Source organism: Hydra viridissima, unplaced genomic scaffold (genome assembly GCF_058129835.1).
Source record: "Hydra viridissima isolate aposymbiotic clone 2 unplaced genomic scaffold, HvirCarnegie_v1 scaffold_2, whole genome shotgun sequence".
NCBI classification, from domain to species: domain Eukaryota; kingdom Metazoa; phylum Cnidaria; class Hydrozoa; order Anthoathecata; family Hydridae; genus Hydra; species Hydra viridissima.
In genome coordinates this window covers 22520756-22541336 of record NW_028324301.1, presented here as the reverse complement: position 1 = coordinate 22541336, position 20581 = coordinate 22520756, and the positions used below count along the sequence as shown (strand labels likewise).

Here is a 20581-nt window from a genome sequence, read left to right as displayed (position 1 = left end):
TTTTATTATGTAAGTCTTATGTTTAAGAAATTTAATTCGAGGGATTTTATTAAAAGTGCTGTTTAAGATCGTTTTTTCAAAAAAAGTTAACGATTTTTTAATGTTTCGTACATATTTGAATGCCCAGGAGTTAAAGCATTAACATTACTCATTTAAATTTTACTAGATATACTTTAAATTCTACTTAAATTCTACTTTAACATTAAAGCATTTTTTAGCCAATATATACCAGGACTAAAATACTGAAATGATTCCATTAAATGTGAAGAAACACAATAGTATCATAGAGGAATAGAGTTTTGTTAACCAAAAATATTTTTTGTCTAAACTCACTGAGCAAAACAATGCACCAGCTTTTGCAAACAAAAAGTATATTATTTGCTTTTAAAAGAATCTGTTGGGATAAGATAGTAAAAAAATAGGATTGAGTCATAGTCAGTAAAACTGTTGGCAATTGATTGTTGACACTAAAAAAGTAATCATGTTTTTGACTCTTTATACTGTCTAAAATTTTATTTGTGATACCCTTTACATTCTATGTGAACAAATTAAAATGAAACTAACTGGATACCATATAGATTTTTTTGCATTATTAATCATTTGCTAAAAACTGGACTTAATCTGCTAAAGCATTAGTTTTTCCAGGAACAAGTTGGTAAAAGTTACCACAATGACAACGTTGTGCTGGTCCTTTTCTTAGGACCATCCAAGCTACTGAAGTTGATTCTTCATCACCTAAAGATTTAAGATTATTGTCAATAATCAATGCCCAAAAATGTGGATTGGTAACAAAAGAGTGTATGATTCACTTACAAATGCAACCAACAATTCTCTCATCAAACATTGAAGGTACTAAAGTTGGCGATTCTCTTGTTCCAGGAGCTCCTTTATTTACAGTGTGCATATTAAATGGATCCTAAAGTACACAAATTTTATTTAAAATTCTAAGTCTTCAAATTTAAACTTTAACAAATCAAAAACGCATAAAAACTTATTTTTTTTCGAAAATATCTTACAGGATTTCCTGCTAAAATAGCCTCTAGTTCTTTTCGCTCATTACCAGTTGCTATTTCCAAATCAGTAGGAATTTTTTCTAAGATGAACAAACATAAGAATAATTATCATTCAAACTTTTTCTCACAGGTTTGCATTTTTGTTGATTAATGAAACCAAAAACTAAAAAGATTTTTTTCTTCTTTAATACAAAAAAAATTAGGACTTAACCTTCTATGAAATCAAAACAACAAATGAAATCAAAAAAATACAAATTGGTATCAAACAACATTAACTGACACTTTTAGGAACCATCTTCTGTCTGTTATTTCTTTTTTTTGAAATTCAATAAAATGTTCTTATTATCCTTATATGATTTTTGTTAACCAACAAAATAAAAAATTTAAGTAGTTTATAGGGTCAGACTTTGATTTCCTCTGTAAATTAATGCTGTTAAATATAATTTGGTCACTCTTATTTACAAATCATAACACTGCAATTTTAAGTTCTTTTTCTGACCAGAAAAAGCTCTTCCTTCTTCTCAATAGAAAAAAAATGCTAAACTTTGTTTAAAACAAAAAAAGTACTTTTCATTAAAATAATCTACATTCTTAAAAAATCATGAAGCAACATGGATAAATTTGTCAATAGTAAGTTTTTTTTTTGTTTCTAAAAAGCTTAAAACAACCAAGAACTAAATTTTAAAAATGATGGAATCCTTGTTAAAGCTACTTCTTACTTTTTGACTATTGGAATTTGATAAAACTTTTTTTTAAAGCGTTATCTTGAACTAGATTTTAACAGAATCAAAACAAATCAAATATTCTAAAATGCACTTTTAACATAGCATGGTTGTTGAGTTAACTTTAACAATTCATTTTAGCTATTATAATTAGTCATGTGTGAATATTTATAATGTATAGATATTTATTTTCATGTTTCTTTAAATGCATTAAAATAAAAAAAACTAAACTTTAAACTAAATTTTTTTATTTGTTTTTTAAAAAATCTATACCATCACAACAAAAATCCTAAAGTTTATTTTTGCAGGGAACAGGAATAATTGTAAAAATGAAATTTTGATTGTAGGTTGAAAAGCTTCCTTATTTGCTCTAATGCTTGTTATTTAATAATTACATCATCATTGCTTAAAAACTAAATTGCTGCTCATATTTGACATTAAAAAAAAAAAAAAGTTAATTAACAACATTAGCTAGTACGACTTCTTTCTCAACTACATTCTCTCAACAACAACAAAAAGTTTACAAATATACAGCATGTTTCTTACCATCTGAGTATTTTAAAAAAGAGGTGGAAATTCGAGCAGCTTTAACTAACACTCCTGATCGTCTCAATGTTGATGTAAATAGTCTCAAAGCCATTATTATAGCATGCGCGTTCACAGAGACACCTAATAGATCGTATAAGCAAACTAGGTATCTGGGTTGCTCTTTTAAATTTTAACAATTTTAGCCGAGGGACGAAAAACATGCGAAAAGCATTGTGGTTTAAGTTTTAGATAGGAGAGGGAGTTGGAGGGGGTTAATGATGATGATAGTGAAAGAAGTATTTAGTTTTGTACTGTATACAAGGTTTTTTATTCAATAAGTTTACCTGTTGAAACATTATAATCATCTACTTCTCATGCAGGCGTAGCATACAACTTTTTGTGGCCTGGTTATACGGTTTATAGTACTTAATAATTTTCCACTTAACAATACGTGTAAAATTTTCTGTTTTTATTTTTCATATTTCTTTAGATAATTTATTTAATTTCATTATATATTTAGCATTTGTTTACATATTTATATATACATGTACATTTATATCATATATATAAATTTATGTTATATCTATATGTATGATATAAATTTTATATATATATATATATATATATATATATGTATGATATAAATTTTATATATATATATATATATATATATATATATATATATATATATATATATATATATATATATATATTCAATATTTTTATTCAATGAGTTTTTTAATCTGATATGAGCGATTAACTAGAAAGCTTTTCTTAAGAATTGTGATTCAGTGGAAAGTGGCCTTTAAGTACAACTAAGAAATCGACATGTGCAGAAAGTCTGTGTGCATGTGATCAACTTCACGATTTTTAGAAACGTGATAATTATCACGATTGTAAAAATCTTTAACATGGAAAAAAAAAATCTGCATAACAAAAATAATTCTCGATTTGCAGTGTACTCAAATAACAACAACAAGCTCGTTATAAAAACAAAAAGAAAATCTCAAAAAAGACGATGTTGAAGTACAAATTTTTTTTAAGAAACAACTTTTTTTTTTTTAAGGAATGACTCACGAGTACGTTAATGCTCGTTTAATGCTCGTTTAATTTTAAACTGCTAATACCGGTATTTAAACTAATTATACCGGTATTTAGCAAATCGTTTTTAAACCAACAAAAGGTGGCTTAATGAATAACTAGAAAACAGCAAACATAAATCTTCGTTTAATTTTTCATAGCCCTATTATGTTAGAGAATGAAAAGGGGGGGGGGGGGGAGGATGAGCAGGAGGGGATTTAGCACTTGGTCTCAGGCTGGGTCCACCAATTTGAATAATGAAAAAAAAAAAACGTTTTGATTATCATATATTTTTTTATAAATAGATAAAATTGTATAACTTTTTTAAATAAAAAGAAACTCATACTTTTTCTAAACGACATGCAAAAACAAAAAACAAATTAAAAAAAAATTAAGCTAAAAGAAATTTCCCAAAGGATTTGAAATCGAAAAGGTACTCCCCCCCCCCCTCTTTTTTTACAGCAATTTCTGGGGAGTCAGAGGATCACCAAAGTAACTTACTTTACAACGCTTCTATGGTGGATCAAGAAATAAGATCATCAAGGTCTATTAGATTTTCCCGGGGGGATGTAAACTTTTTTAATCAAGCCGAAAAATATTGTAACTAAAAAAGAATTTTTTGGAAATACAAGTTTCAAAACAAATTTGAAAACTATAACAAGACCCAAAATAAAAAGTTCTTTAACTTAATCTTTCACAAATGACGACAACATTTAAGTGACGTGTCACTTGAATGCTGTGTGCAGTTGAATATTCTAGAAAAAGCTTCGGAAGAATAATTTTAATGACAAACGCAAATTTTTAGCTATCAAAAAAAGTTTTAAACGACAATGATAAATGCAAAAAAGAGAAAATAAGTCGAACTACATGAAATGGTTCGCTAAGAGGTAGAGAGACTATTTTACGGGTTGTATTATTCCAGTGGACGATTTCCCTTGTTCTGACCCCAAGAATCATAGATCATCATTTCACTTCGGTCATCTCAAAAAAAATTTAAATATTTTACACAAGCATTACGTCATGTTTACGTCATGTTAATGAGGAGCAGATTTCAATTTGGAACTTTTTAAAACCATTTTCATCGTTTAAACTATTTTTTTCCAGATTCATTTATTGGAAAAACTGAAGTGCCATCACAGGAAAAATCTTAATACAGAGAAAAAACATCAATGAGGTTTTTTCTTATAAAAACCAAAATCAAAAACCAAAATAAATTAAAAACGCTTAAACAAAATTTGATTTTTTTTCTTCTTTTTTGCTACCCGCAAAAAAACCACTAATTCTGCTATCCGCAACAAAACCACTTCTTCACTACTACTGAACCATAAATAATACCACTTCTTTTATTGTTGGTTTCCTGCACCTGGAATTTACTTAAAAATGAAAACTAATTCCATTAGAACTCCATTTTTATACTTCTTATATAATTCAACTCTTCCAGAAACCCCCATTTCACCTGAGTTTACTCCCAATCATGCATTCTGCTTCTCAATCTCATAGCAGAAAGCATGTTACGTAGTCTTTTTGCAATAAAACTTGGTTTTATATTTAACCACTAAATTATAAAAATAAAAATAGGAGACTGGAGTGAAATAAATGAAAACTTTATTATTTTTAGAAATGTTCTCAAGTTGAAAAAATAAGTTTTCCAGTTTTAATTTTTAGTTAATTATTAGTAAACTTAAACCCAAATCTTCATTAAAGATTTCAAAAAAGATATTTTTAGCTTGAAAATAAATTCAAAAAAAAAAATAAAAATAAATAACCAGAAAAATTGACATGCGAGAAAAAAATTTTATTTTTTTATTTTTTAAGATGCATTCATCTATCAGAAAATGAGATGAAGTTCTTGAAATTGTGACTACCACCTATAAGAATGTACAGCACATTAAAAAATCTAAATGCTTACCATTATTTCTAAAAAAAACCTCACATAACAGCTTATGAAATGGGAAAAAAGAGGTGCACGAATAAAATATCACTATAATTCTGTATTTCAACAGTTTTCATCTGATTGCTATCTTGTTCACGGTAGATTTTTTTTAAATTTGAAAAAGAATTTATTTCGCTCGTCTACGTTAGCATTGTAAGATGTTGTTTAGGCAATTAACTACTTTACACCAATTTTCTAAACGCTTTTTTCTCTTTCTAAACTTAAAAAAATTTTTATTTCAAAAAAACTTTTACGTTCACAACCCACACATCAATTTAAAAAATTACTTTTAAGATTGTACATTCGTATTTAACTCAAATGTAACAAAGCCAAAGTGAAACTCCATGTTAGAATTCTAAATGTCGTAATAACCTTTTAGGGTTCATACTCTCTTTTGCTAACGTTTCTACGTATTAATCAATTTTCGACGTCGTGCACACACCCATGCAAGATCAAGGCATTCTCTTGGTCGTAATTTATGAAGAGCACGCAGTGGTTCACTGATCGTATAGCATTTACTTATTACACACCATTACCAGATTTATTTAAGTATATTCGAAACTTAACGTCTCATAGAAAAGAAAATATATACAAATTTTAAATTTAGAATAAAAACCACTGTTTCAGGCGCATAAATGCCATAAATAACCTAAGAAAAAAAAGAAAATAGTTGATTCAGATTGTGAGAGATTTTAAAAAATCCAAAAAAAAAATTTCCACAAGATCAAAGAGAAAAATGGAAAATGGAAAAAATGGAAATATGAACGCATGAGCATGAACAAAAACGAGTTTATCAACATTTCCAAGAAGTGCATCGCAAAAAAGGATCAATATATAAAGGCTGGATTGATTGAAAAAATTCAGCTAGTTTTTTCAGTCTGTAGGGCACATATTGAAATATTTAGCCAATTTAAAAAACATAGGAAATCTGTTGACAACGCAGTGCAAACAACGCAACGCAACCAACGCAGCAACGCAACGCAGTGCAACTGTACTCTTAACATTGAAGTGAAATTTAAAGTTGCACTTGCTAAAATATGTCTAAACCAAGTGAAGAAAGATATTTCAGAATTCCTATGCAATTTTTTAGGAATCAACTCTCCGAAAGCGTTCAACCATGAACGTTTTCGGAGAGTCGATTCCTAAGAAATTGCATAGGAATTCTGAAATATCTTTCATATACTGACATTAGTCATTATTTTAGAGATATATCATCATTTCTATTGAGTGTAAATGATGATATAACTCTAAAATGATGATTAGCGTTAGTACACTGTCTTAAGATCTATTTTTTTTCTGTAAACAATTCAAACATGCATAATTCAAAGCTGCAGGATCTTCGCCGGATCTGTATTTGTATTACAACCATTTTCGTGAAAATCTGTAGATTTTCACGAAATCACGAAAAATTGGTGGTCGTTGGTATCTTCAGACCAGCAATCGTTGCCTTTTTCTCACTATTTTGTACAAAGTTAGAAAGTAATACAAGTCAGCATCTTCGTTCAAATACCACCTATGTACTCTATTCTTCTTTATTCCAATTACATCTAATTTTCTTAATTGCAAATGGCTGTTTGTCAACAGCACAATAAGACTCTCGAGAGTAGACAAAGGTCATTGTATGAAGCATCAAAACGTTTGAAGCTTTCATGAAAAATGTTTGAAGCTTTCAAGCTACAATTGCTCCGAGTCATAGGGTTAACAAACTTTATTCTATGTAACAAATACTGTTACATTTTCTAGTGTGTTTTTTTTTTAATACCAAAGTTTGCTTATAAGAGAAGACATTGATAAGATAAAATGAACCGAGGGTATCTTGCCTCATCTTTAGTGGTTGCAAGTTTAATACAATGAACTAATTTTATTGCTCGGTTATAAACATTCTTTATTATATATTATTGTGGGTAAAATTCTCTATAAAACAATACACTTTTTACCTTAATTGCATATGTATGGCCAGTCCAATAAACATTCGAAATTAGAAGCAACTTATTAACAAAATACTCCAAAAAATTATAAATCGATTTAAACCTCAACTAATCTCAAAAGTAGCTAAACTTTTTTGAAATTAAAAAATCACGTGTCTACTTTTTATTCCTAATAATTTGTGCAACAAACAAAAAAAAGGCATATATTTCACGGTTTCATTTTTACGTACAAATTTTATGTAGGCATCAGACAATACAATAAATACCATATTGTAATTGACCCCTTGATTTCTAATGCTTTAAATCTAAGTAAAGCTTGACAACAACATTTATATTAGAACAATTCTCATTTTAAAAATCTTTTCTTTCTCTTTAAAAATATCCCCTTATTTATCTACTTTTATATATAAATGTATACATATATATATATATATATATATATATATATATATATATATATATATATATATATATATATATATATATATACATATATATATATATACACACACACATAGGCACCGAGTTCACGGGGGCAACAGGGGCAATGGCCCCCCTAGAAATTTATACTAATAATATATTATCACAGATTATCATGAGGGCGAGAGTATCTATTCGCCCCCGTAATTATCCGTGATTATATATTATTAGTATAAATTTCTGGGGGGCCACTGCCCCTGTTGCCCCCGTGAACTCGGCGCCCATGTGTATGTATGTATATATATATATATATATATATATATATATATATATATATATATATATATATATATATATATATCTTCATTCAAAATCTCTTTTCTCTCTTTCCCAAAACTCTCTTTCTAAAAAACTCCCAAAAATTCTCTTATCAACTCTCCCATAAAATCTTGCTAGGTTTTCTTTACTGTTCTCTTTATATCTGCAGTTAAATCAAGTATTGTTCTAGCATAGACAGTGAATTTTTCTCTTCAAGTTCGCATATTGTTTTTGATTCAACCTTCTAGTCACGACCCTCTATAACAGGTTTTACCAGTTACCTTTTGATTAGCGTTTGTCTATGGTCTCGGCTTGTTTGTAAACATAAAATAGTTACAGAATTGTCGCGAACATTACTAATTGAACTATAATCATTTTATCGGTGTAGATACAATTCAATTTCTGGTCGTTATCGCGAAGACAGTTAAACTTTTATGGTGCGACTGATTATATTTTCATCAACTTATACACGTGTATCCACCTGGTGTTTCGGCTGTCTCACATTTTTCTTTGATAGAATACGTTTTATGTTTGAGTTGAGTAAAATTAAAAATTATGTTTATAATTTTTTTTGTTTTCGCTTCTCACAGTAAAAAACAAAATGATGGATAAATGATAGAAAAAACTTTATCTTTTGTCAAACTATTGTTCAACCAAAATCACGAGAACCTGTTACCATAAAACACTCCAAAAGATATTTAAGAAATGATACTTATAGATCCACTCTCATAAACCAAAAATCTTATTATAGTTGTTATAAACCCTACCAAATGCACAGTTTCGTCATATTCTCAAAACCATTAACTTTATTTCAAGCTCAATATTGCTACCTAAAATATTGCTACCTAAAATGAGATGTTTTTAACGGTTTTAGCTGTTAATTTTAAAACAGAATAAAAAAAGTAAACACTTTATGACAAACATGGGGATATGAGAAAGATTTACATATAAAACTGATAAGATAACTAATAAATTACTTTCTAAAAACTTTTAAAACTCAATTCCAATTTATGAGGCCTCGATCATCTAGACATTTATATATCTGTCTTGAAAAAATGGGAGCCTGATTCATACGTGAGAAAATACGACATTAAATTAAAACTAATTCAAATTCAATTCAAGTGGCAATGTTGGCGTCAAACTTTGTCTATAATTTGACGATTTAGACGCAACTATATACTTCATCGTAATATATATATATATATATATATATTATAATAATGATAACAATAATAATAATTATTGTTATTGTTATAATAATAATAATAATAATAATAATAATAATAATAATAATAATAATAATAATAATAATAATAATAATAATAATAATAATAATAATAATAATAATAATAATAATAATAATAATAATAATAACAATAATAATAATAATAATAATAATAATAATAATAATAATAATAATAATAATAATAATAATAATAATAATAATAATAATAATAATAATAATAATAATAATAATAATAATAATAATAATAATAATAATAATAATAATAATAATAATAATAATAACAATAATAATAATAATAATAATAATAATAATAATAATAATAATAATAATAATAATAATAATAATAATAATAATAATAATAATAATAATAATAATAATAATAATAATGATAATAATAATAATAATAATAGTAATAATAATAATAATAATAATAATAATAATAATAATAATAATAATAATTATTATTATTATTATTATTATTATTATTATTATTATTATTATTATAGCAAGTATATGATGTAATCATATCAAACAAATGATGTAATCATTTCAAGTATATGATGTAATCATATCAAACAAATGATGTAATCATATCAAGTATATGATGTAATCATAACAAGTTATGATGTAATCATATCAAACATGTTATGTAATATAATGCATGTGATTTGGTTTGATTAAAAATATGTGACGATATCATGTGATGTTATGAGATTAAACTTGTAACCTAATATAAAAATTTGTTTAAGTGGCATTAAGTTGTTTAACATATTTCGAATTCTACTCGATTTAGTTGGTGCCAGAGGATTATTTTGTGTCAACCAGCTTATTTTATCTTTTAATCTAGTTATTGATTTATTTTAAAGTGTTTTGTAAAGTTGACATACGAGTCGTTCACTGTACAAACCAATTGGCTCCATAAAACAAAAAGTTTGGAAATATGATGAAATAATGTACGTTGTTTTTTAAAACTCTTTTTTTAATATAACAACTATTTCTCATTTAAAGGTGTTCATAATTTGAGGAGAATGGGAGGAAATGGTCATGGACCTCTGTGAAAGAAAGTACCTTATTTCAACCTATTGATAGCTACTAATTTCATTAGGTCGGCATTTTTCGATTCATAATTAATAATAATTCACAAATTGTTTAAATCACAGATTCACAACCGAGATCGAGGTCTATTGATGACTCCATTTATTAAGTTTAACCCAAAATGGAATATAGAAATTTTGATTGTTGAAATTTGGGAGGTTTCGTTTCTTTTATCGAGAATTTCGTTATATCGAAATATAACGAAATTCTCGATGAAAGAAACGAAACCTCCTAATTTTCAACTCTCAAAATTGAAAGAAACGAAATTTTGAAAAAAAAAGTTGAAAAAGAAATTTTGAAAACGATGAAAGAAACGAAAACTTTTTATATATATGCATAAATTCAATGTACTAGAATTAATGTATAAATTCTAATATATTAGAATTATTGTATTAAAAATTCAGTTTCAACATAAAAAAAAAAATGCATTGATCACAAAGTATAAATAACATAATACGAAATAACAAAGTATGAAAATCCAAAACATGAAAAACAATTTTAATAATGTAATTCGAAGCCGTATTTTTACGTAACTTATTTTGTTAGTACAAGAATTGTCAGCGTCTATTTAAAATAACAAACAAGAGAATTTTTAGAGCCATTGTCAGTAAACAAAAAAATGCTATCAATTCATAAGCTCAAAGTCTAATCTTTTATTTGGGCGCTCTATTTGAGTAAATTCAAAAAAAACAACCACGGAGCGTGTTAAGTTTTTGCTATATTAACCGACAAATAAGAACAAGATAAAAGGCGCTTCAAAAAACGCGAAAGTTATTACGGTCGACAGCACAAATACAATATTTATGCCGTCTAGAACAAGTCTTCGCATTTCATAAATATTTTATCTGGCGAAAGGTTTCTGTGTTGAACGCAGCAAATAAAAGACGTTTAACTACATTTAATAAAAAGATTACTCATTTTTAAAACTGCTAAAACCTTTTTAATCTTGCATCCTCATAACACACGATCAGTTGACGATTTGGAAATTGTAATGTGAGTGCGTTTTTCAAACGGTTTTAAATATTCTATCGCGTTTCGTAACTTTTTGTTTGCGATTTGAAAAAAAAATAAAAAAAAATTGGTTGCTTTTACTTCTTTTCATTTTTAAATCACGTTTTATAAAGATTGCATAATATAGATATTTTGTGATTATAGCATTTTGGCTAACTCTGGTGTAGTTTAAGCATTGCTGTAAATGGTATAAATATTGGTGTTACTCAAAACGAGGCAGCTAACGTTTTATTTGGGCTTCAAAAATTTTCATGATGAGGTACTATTGAATATTGGATTTGAACTTCCATTATTAAAAATTTGATGGGTAGTCAATTTTTAGAATAGGTAATCAAAGGTGCTATAACAAAGATACTCTAACAAAGATGATTTAACGGAGTATTTAAATATTTTATGTTTTTTTTTTCGCTATATAATTTGAGATGAGACAACAGACTTTTACTAGAAATGAAAAACTGGCAAAAAAAAAAAAAAAAACTTAGTGGATTTTATCAAGACTAAAATAGAGCAAACTTTCAACTCCGAAAATGGTTCCTAATGTCTTGGACTAATCGAGCGAACATCATAACTGTTTATCTCTATTTTAGTAGGATGACAGACCAGCTTTTTATGTATTTATGTGCGTATGTTTTTTTTTTTTTTCAAAATTACAAATTGGTGGTCTGCTCAAAATCATAATCAAGTTTGCTACCTTTTCTTCGTCATTGCGAAATATAGAGATTTTTTGCTGCCAAAATGGAAAAAATATGATCTACTGTACTGATTTTTTACAAAAGAAAAAATTTGTTTTAACAGGAAAACCAAAGATGATAACTTGATTTTTCGAAAAGACTCGTTTGCTTTTCAGTCTGAGATAGAATGACAACTAATGAGCGATTCTGTTGCTATGAGTAGGACTAATGATTACTTATTGGTTATCAATTCTTATGTCAATATGCTGAGCCATTTTAATTACAATTATTCTGTTGTTTCTCAAATTCTTTACCAACACAAGTTTAAAAAGCGATGTCTTTAATTAATTGCTTTTCCTATGGTTGATAATGACAATTGTACACATTTGATACTGATAAAAAAATAAATTTTTCCTAGAGCTCCATGGCATGACGCAGATCATTCTGTTCTGAAGATGAAAGAGCAAGTTTCAAACCATGATAATGAACTTTATCACGAAGATTTGCCTAAAATTGTAGATGCCTACAGTTGTTGCAAAGAAAGTGCATCGCTTGATAAACCACATTCCAATCACACGTCAGCTAATTTATATGAAAAATCTTGCAATACAGGATACAAATTGACTAATAATCTCTCTTCAATTATTTATGAAATATCAAAAGATTGCTCTCAACTAAAACACCCCATATCAAGGAGTCCAACGAAAACACAAGGGAATAAATATTTTCCACACAGTAAATATAGTGCAAAATGTCCGTTCAACGACATCAGAAAAGGCATGAAAAGAGTTGAGGATATAAGAAAAAAGAAAAACTCTCTGAAACCTAAAGATATTCATAGAATTGTCTCAAAACCCACAATAGGAAATCATGAGCACGCCCAAAGCAACCCAAAAGCTTCTAAGATTGTAGTAAATAAACCAAAAAGCAAAAATATTCCTCGTGCAAAAGAAAAATTTCTTCTTACGCACGAAGAAGTTTATAACTTGCACAATAAACAGAGAATATCGAAAAGCAAAAAAACAGAAAAAATAGATAAGAAAAACATCGACGAGAAAGTTATACAAAAAAGACGGGCGGTTGAAAACAAAGCAATAGAAAAAATAAATTCTCCATCAAATCAAACTAGCTTTACCGTTACAAAAGAAAGTTCAGTTTATGAAGCGTTGAATGAATTTCAAACCAAGAAGTTCGTGCAACCTAATTTGAAAGAAAAATCAACAAATCTTTTTGATCAAAAAGATTTGGATGTTCGAGCAAACAACAAAACAACAAAACTGGTAAACGAACCTTTAAAAAACTCTTTTGGAAAAAAAAAAATTACTCGTTCGGCATCGTGTGAGACTTCAATGATGCCTTTTACAAGAAGAGAATTTAATCGTTCCATATCGAGTGATAAACCAACAAATCTTTTACCAAGCAAAATTAATCATACATATTTTTGTTCATCTTCAGTTGAGAAGTCTGCAAACCTTTCAAAAAACATACAAAACTGTGTTGCATCAAATGATATATCATTAAGTCGCGTTCCAGTGTATGCACCTATCAACAACTCAAAGTGTCAGAATACATTTAAAAGAGCACATTCATTGCCCCATGAGAAAATTGATTTAAAAAAAAACGAAAGTAATCACCTTTCATTAAATGGAGTGTTGTCATGTAAAGAAACATTCACAAATAATGTGCCGGCAGACGAAATTAAAGATAACATTTCAATTGAAACTAGCAACAGCTGTCTTACCGAAAAAAATAATTCTGTAACAATAATACCTGAAAAAACTTCAACAATAATTGATGGTAAAACATTTGATTCAGTTGAAGAGGTAAATTCCTCGACCGACTCAAACCCTGATTCTGGCTTTCACATGAAGCAACAAGATGAATCACCAAATGGCGAAGTTCGATATTCTAAACGATGTTATTTTAGCAGCGTAAGAGATTTTTACAAAGGTGTCCTTTGAGAAAAAATATTTTATATTTTAGAATGCTAAATTTCGCGGAGATTTCTTTTTACAAAAATAAGTTTTCGTGAAGGTATATTTTTTCAAAAATTTAGTTTCGAAGAATTACGTTTAGTGGATTTTGCTTGCCAACTAATGTCATCTAACTTATTAAGCACAACAGTGATATAACATACTAGCTTTAGCTGCTTGAGAAAATGAACAATAAAAAAAAAGGTGGTTTGTTTAAAATCCCATCTTAAATGTAGTAAGTAAGACCAGGCGTCTTTTTTGTTCCATCATACTTTACTAATGCCCTTTGACATCTGTGTCTTTTATTTTTCTGCTTGTGAACACATGTAGTTATGTTTCCATAGAAAAAAAAAACCTTTGGATTTTGATTTTCAAATGTATAACATTGATCACTCTCTCTCTCTCTCTCTCTCTCTCTCTCTCTCTCTCTCTCTCTCTCTCTCTCTCTCTCTCTCTCTCTCTCTCTCTCTCTCTTTTCCTCTCTCTCTCTCTCTTTATTTTTTTTTGACTTTACATAATAAGACCTACTTCTCTTTCTCAATTTTAATTTAAAAGTTTTTATACAAACAATGTGTGTCATTTATATTTTGTTTCTTTTAATCAAGTCGAAACTCAAGTTTGCTATAAAAAGCCCAGATTCAATAACTTCATCTATTACAATGAGTAAATCCAGTCGCTTTACTTATAATAATCTTAAAGGGAAATAAAAAAGAATAAAGGTTTTTTTTTTTCTTAACGATATGTAAGTCATTTTGTCACTAGAGAAACTAACTTATGTATTTTTTAACATCTGCAGTTTCAAGTCGATATAAAAATAGGGAGACATTTCAAACTTCCAACAGCTGAAGTGAAGTTTGAAATAAAAGTCACAAACAAAAGCAAGTTCACACCCAACTGAATAAAAGAAAGTTAAAATGAAAATAAAAACGTTTGACATTCTCATTTTAAAATCCTTCAAATAAAAAAAAACCTGTTTAAATAGTCATGAATTGGAAACAACGATCGCCTTACACACTGCAACACAACACCTACGTCCGTGTCATAGAATTTTCTTATATGTTGGGAGTTCGCGAACTCTATGAAAAAAAATCTTAAAAATCGTGCAACGTTTTTGGATTTAAAAAACAGCCACTGATGCGGACTTTTTTTGAGGAGTTAGATTAATTTAGAGAAGAATTGTAAACCTCCCCCAACCCAGATTAATGGGAAAAACTCCAGGAATAAAAATTGAAAAAGTTCATCTTATCTTTTGCTTCAAGTATGATTTAGATAAGATTTAATAAAAAACTGTTTAAAAAATATTGAATATCAAATAAGTTATTAGCAAACAAGTTATAAGAGAACCTATTGAAGTCAGAAGAAGTTGAGCGTAAAGGAAGGTCATCAGCTAGTAAGTTCTTTCTATTGATATTTTTTTCTTTTGTTTGCATCATCATTTATTACCTTGAAATGTTTTTCAAGTCTGCTCATGTATAAAAATAAAACTAAGTTTCCTTACCGTAACCGGTCAAACTACCGAAAGGCTCAAAGTTCATTTTGACCTGTTTTTTAAAAAATGATAAATTAATAAAAGTCCAAAAACTTCGAAAAATCCTGATGCAATAAAAAGTTAAATAAAAATAATCTTTAGTCGTAGATGTGCCCCTTTAAACCCGTCCTTTTCCGATAAATATCCGTTTTCAACTAACTTAATTGATCAGCTTTCCTTGCGTTTTATTAAACTATAATGAGAAGTATTCTGTTTACGCTCAAGAGAAGCATCATACCTCAAAGTTGAATATCTTAAGTTATAAAAAAAAAAAACTAATTGGGAAACTAAAGGCAAAATTTGCCTTTAAAATAAGCTTGTTCAATGAACCTTCAATACAACGAATATCTCGATATATCAAAATAATGTCTCCCCTCTTATTTCCATAGAATAACTTTCGATATGATTATTTTTCATTACTAAAAACTCTTCATATGAGAAATTATTATCCCTTCAAGATTCGTTTTAGAGTCTATACAGTAGAATAAAACTAAAAAAAAAAGGAACTACTAAACAATATTTATTCTTTTAAAAACTGCACTCATCGGCACAAATTTTAAATCTTAAAAGTCAGTTTTTTTTGGTCATTGATCTGTTAACATCTGTGTTAACATGAAGCTTTTCTTTACTGCGCACATTTTCGTGTTCTTCCATGAAATAGATTTAATTTTTTCACGCTATTAATAATTTTTTACTTATTCGATCAAAAAATTTATACATGTTGTGAATGAGTTCTTACATCGTGCACAGCTGAGATATAAAATTTTGTAGAATTAAAACGTTAGATCATACACAGCTGGGATTTACTTTTTACGTAAAATTTATCTTATATTTAAAAAAAAAAGCTTTAGTTAAAAAATTAGTTCCTGTTTCTAAAATATAAGAAAAAAAACTTCTTTTAAAAACGTCTTTTAAAATATAAGCGATTTTATTAGCTCCAGTCGTAATCGTAAAAACGCACACAGATAGCTTTCATGCAACTATCATAATCAAGTGTTTTTTTACTATTTATTCGTTTATGTAGTAATCATGTAATCACGCTAGATTAATCATTTGATAAAAATTGGATGAGTATTTATACTAGAACATTGTAAATTATTTAACATAAATTGCTTCGTTCTCTCAGAATAGAAAACATAGATGATAGCTTGTTTAAAATATTTAGAGTTGATTTTAGAAAAAGATGTTTTCAGACGAGGATAAAGACTCACACCGCCCATTGATGCGATATACGTTCGGATTGAATAAGTCGAGTAGTTTAATGAGCCAAAATGGATACCTCACTCACAAGTACCATCACTTACCACGCCAAGAAAGAACTACAAATGCAAAAATTACAATTAATGTTTCAGGAGAGAGATACCAAACCTACGTTGAAACACTTAATAAATTTCCTGAATCATTGCTCGGGAACAAAAATAAACGAGACTTATTTTACGATGTTATCGAGGATGAATACTTCTTCGATAGAGATCGAAATGCCTTTAATGCTATTTTATATTATTATCAGTCAAATGGTCAGCTTTATTGTCCTTTAACACTGCCAATGACCATCCTGGTAACCGAAGCACAATTTTTTGAACTCGGAAATACAGCCATTAAGCAAGTATTAGATATACAATCAGAGGATATTAGTTCTATAATGCCAAAAGCGAAATGGCAAAGAACAGTGTGGTGCTTGTTTGAACACCCCGAATCAAGTAAAGCGGCAAAAGTAATGACCGTTTTTTCTGTCTCTATGATAGTACTTGCCGTTACAGTACTTTGTATAGAGACTTTACCATTTTTTAAAACAGAAACATTTGCAATAAAAAATGAGAGAGAACATCCCATAATCGTATCAGCTAATGTTCATTTAAGGTATCGTGACCAAGTTTCAGAAAGTAACAAAAAAGAGTTTTTCTCGACTACCGTGAACAATTCCACAATATTATCTCAGAGCACAGCACAAAACAGACAGTGCATATGTAGCTGTCGCTGCACTGAAAAAAAAACTGAACCAAAATCTGAAGCAAATTTCAATGCAAACAAGACAACCGAAACAAAGTTATTTTGGAAAGAAACCTTTGATGTCTTAGAAAGTGTTTTTGTGACGTGGTTTACAGTAGAGTTCATTCTTCGTCTTATATCTTCCCCGAACAAAGTTAAATTTCTAACAGGTTTCCTCAATTTTGTTGATATTCTGTCAATACTTCCATTTTATTTCACTGTTGCAATTAGAAAGCACGTCGAGAATGTTGGACTCGATAATTTTCGCGTCCTGAGGCTCGTGAGAGTTTTTCGTGTTTTTAAATTATCAAGACACTCAAAAGGGCTGCAAATACTCGGACAAACCATGAAAGCAAGCATCAAAGAACTTGGAATGCTTATTTTTTTTATTGGAATTGGGGTTGTTTTATTTTCAAGTACAATTTATTATTTGGAAGTTGAAAACTTTAGCAGTATTCCAGACGCTTTCTGGTGGGCCATCATTACAATGTGCACTGTTGGGTATGGAGATATGGTAAGATTGTTCTACTTTGATTTTTTAGCAATAAAACAAGTGAAGTCTATTCATGCTTTCAAAAAAAAAAAAAAACGTTTTCGTTGATTAATTATTAAAACTTGAAATAATAAACTTAAAAAAAAAAAAATTTTTAAGTGCCACGTGTTTGTAACGAAAACAAAATCCAAACAGATTTTATGTATCTTAAATGTTTTCTTTTATTGTTGGTGATGGGTGTGTGTATTTTTTCATCTGAAAGCCAGAAATCGAAAAACCTTGAAAAATAGGTTTTGCGATTTCTCGCAAAATAAATTTAGTGTAAATGGGTCTCGTACCATTTTTTTGTCATGATTTCAACTAAATTTAGATATATAAAAAAATTCGTTTCTATTCCAGCTTTATGAAATTCATTTTTATTCTACAACGGTTGTTTTGCAATATTTTATTTCTTAATTTTTTCTACCTGTCGCCTAAAGGTTCCAAAAACGTTTTGGGGAAAAATTATTGGTGGACTTTGCTCTGTTTGCGGTGTGCTCTCAATTGCTTTACCCGTTCCTGTCATAGTATCCAATTTTGATTATTTCTGCAACCGCGAAAGAACCAAAAAAATGCACCAAAGCGTTCTCCAATCAAGTAAAGAGCAGAAATTAAGGGATGAAAACGGTATTGAAATGGAAAATAAAAACTCATCTTTCAATATCCCTGCTTGGCGTCTCCCCCAGAGAGAAGACGAGATCCGCAGACAAGCAACCATTAAGGAAATGGAAAAGCATAACAGGCACGTCAGTCAAAAGTTGTCTGGAAGATCTCATCTTAAATTTGAAAACGAAAACGAAGACGAATAAACTTAAAGAAAAATTTTCAAGCATAAAGTATCGCGAAATTTTTAAAAGTATTTATAGATTTAAAAAAATATAACTTTTATAGAAAGCAACAAACTTTAAATTACTTCTTTGTTTTGTTCCTAACAAGTCGCACGTGGCAAAAAAATATGGTTGAATTGTTGATTCTTGTTTTGATCTACCTTTTCATAAACCAGATTTTATTGCATTTACTTTTGCTTTACTAGTGTAAAAATGTTTTGGGTGTAATTTTGTATTTGGTCTTTTTAAAACTTTTTTCACGACTCTTAGTGTCCAATCCGCTTGAACTTCAAGAATATTTTCCGTCAAAAATTCATTACCGATTGGGGTATTTGTAGACCCCTAAATTGCAATCCAACCAACACATGTTGGTTTTGTAAATGCAGATTGCTATGCCTTAAAGCTTAAAAAATGTTGCTAAATTTTTGATCTCCGAACTTTAGCTTTTATGTACTTTTAAAACAAACCGATAAAATTCAGCAAAGCAGAAAAAAACAACAAAAAAACCCTGTAAAGAAACCTTTAGTGTTTTTTAATTTCATTACAATTGATACCCTGTAACATAATATGGTTGCAGAAACCATTCAAAACAAACCAGGCGCACACATGTATAGTTATGCAAAAGAAAAAAATCTCTTCGCATTTTTTCAGGCAGAGGTCGTTAGCAGCGTATCCTCTTTTCTCATATAGTGAGTTGGTAGGTAGAGCGAAGTAAAATCGAATTGTAGAAAGGAACGACATTCCTTGTCACATAAAACACTTAGACCTTGAAATACTCATCCGTTATACCAATTTTATTTTCGTTAACGAAAACAAAATAAAAACGAAAATTAAACATTTTCATTCAACGAAAATGAAAGAAAAAACGAAAGGATTTTTAAAAAACGGAAACGAAATAAGAACTTAAATTTTTTGTAAAAAAACGAACTAAAAACAAAAAAGTTTTTCTTTTTTATTAGGAACGATAGTTTATTATCTTCATGATATTATTATAATAATTTATAATATATATATATTTGGGATACCGCATTGTTGCACTTACAAATAAGCCTGCTGTGCACCAATAAACTGGATTACTACGTGACACTGTCTTATCCTGACACTTGATAAAGTTATACTTGAAATACTTGCTTAGTCAATATTCATTCATGATATATTAAGTTTTATGCCTGCCTTGCTGTAAAACTTTTTGAGACATACAAGATGTAAGAGAGATCTCTTTACACTGCTCTGCTTACAGTAACACTGAATTCAGTTGCTTAGTCTTTTAACGTGTATTAGTCAGTGGCTGCACTGCTCTTAGACTGTATATTCGGCTTCAGTATGGGAAACGAAATAAAATCGAAATAAAAACGATGTCTTTTTTAAAACTGAAACGAAATAGAAACTGAATATAATATTCAAAAACGAAATAGAAACGAAAACTAAAATTAGCTACAAAACGAAAACGAAACTAAAACTGAAATGAGATAAGCAAAAACGAAACTGAACTAAAATCATAAAAACGAAATTGTTACTACTATCAAATTATTACCTTATTCTAGTCATCGAAAAAAAAAAAAAAAAAAGACTAATATGCGATAGTAACTTTAAAGTCGCACTAATTTACATCGTTGTAGCAAATTGTGCGGATTTCTAATTTTGCTCCCAGTTTTACGGATTTGTAATTTTATATCAGTTATTTTATATCAGTTAACAATTTTATTAACGTGTAGTTAATGCTAAATAAGATCCTTGTCACGAGAACGCGAAAAACCATGAAGAATA

The 20581-nt window shown here is 28.6% G+C and overlaps 3 protein-coding genes across 4 annotated transcripts; 2 read left to right on the top strand and 1 right to left on the bottom strand.

The window, feature by feature from the left end:
- Positions 1-564: 564 nt before the first annotated feature.
- LOC145185257 (cytochrome c oxidase subunit 5B, mitochondrial-like) lies at positions 565-2483 on the bottom strand. The gene is made up of 4 exons (XM_090080371.1): positions 2282-2483; positions 1017-1093; positions 814-916; positions 565-735 (listed from the first exon to the last, which is right to left on the bottom strand). The coding sequence occupies exons 1-4, from the start codon at positions 2373-2375 to the stop codon at positions 617-619; spliced, it is 393 nt and encodes a 130-aa protein (XP_089936497.1). The 5' UTR covers positions 2376-2483; the 3' UTR covers positions 565-616.
- Positions 2484-9946: 7463 nt separating this feature from the next.
- On the top strand, positions 9947-14025 carry LOC149892476 (uncharacterized). 2 transcript variants are annotated; one of them, XM_090078355.1, is made up of 3 exons: positions 11029-11276; positions 11439-11553; positions 12384-14025. In XM_090078355.1, exons 2-3 carry the CDS (start codon positions 11546-11548, stop codon positions 13924-13926), a joined length of 1551 nt encoding a protein of 516 aa, XP_089934481.1. In that variant the 5' UTR covers positions 11029-11276; positions 11439-11545; the 3' UTR covers positions 13927-14025. The 2 variants fall into 2 exon arrangements, with proteins under 2 accessions (XP_089934482.1, XP_089934481.1); XM_090078356.1 differs by lacking the exons at positions 11029-11276; positions 11439-11553 and adding an exon at positions 9947-10141.
- Positions 14026-14746: 721 nt separating this feature from the next.
- On the top strand, positions 14747-19067 carry LOC145193805 (potassium voltage-gated channel subfamily A member 1-like). Its single transcript, XM_090078354.1, has 3 exons — positions 14747-15328; positions 16644-17969; positions 18428-19067. The coding sequence occupies exons 2-3, from the start codon at positions 16650-16652 to the stop codon at positions 18794-18796; spliced, it is 1689 nt and encodes a 562-aa protein (XP_089934480.1). The 5' UTR covers positions 14747-15328; positions 16644-16649; the 3' UTR covers positions 18797-19067.
- The last annotated feature ends 1514 nt before the right edge of the window (positions 19068-20581 follow it).

What these genes read in the sequence shown, in the direction of transcription:
- LOC145185257 (XM_090080371.1), bottom strand. Translation starts at nt 2,375, where the DNA reads ATGGCTTTGAGACTATTTACATCAACATTGAGACGATCAGGAGTGTTA. An exon ending in CTATTTTAGCAGGAAATCCT is followed by an intron (nt 917 to 1,016) that starts GTAAGATATTTT and finishes TGTGTACTTTAG; the next exon opens with GATCCATTTAATATGCACAC. An exon ending in GAGAATTGTTGGTTGCATTT is followed by an intron (nt 736 to 813) that starts GTAAGTGAATCA and finishes TTAAATCTTTAG; the next exon opens with GTGATGAAGAATCAACTTCA.
- LOC145193805 (XM_090078354.1), top strand. Translation starts at nt 16,650, where the DNA reads ATGTTTTCAGACGAGGATAAAGACTCACACCGCCCATTGATGCGATAT. An exon ending in CTGTTGGGTATGGAGATATG is followed by an intron (nt 17,970 to 18,427) that starts GTAAGATTGTTC and finishes TGTCGCCTAAAG; the next exon opens with GTTCCAAAAACGTTTTGGGG.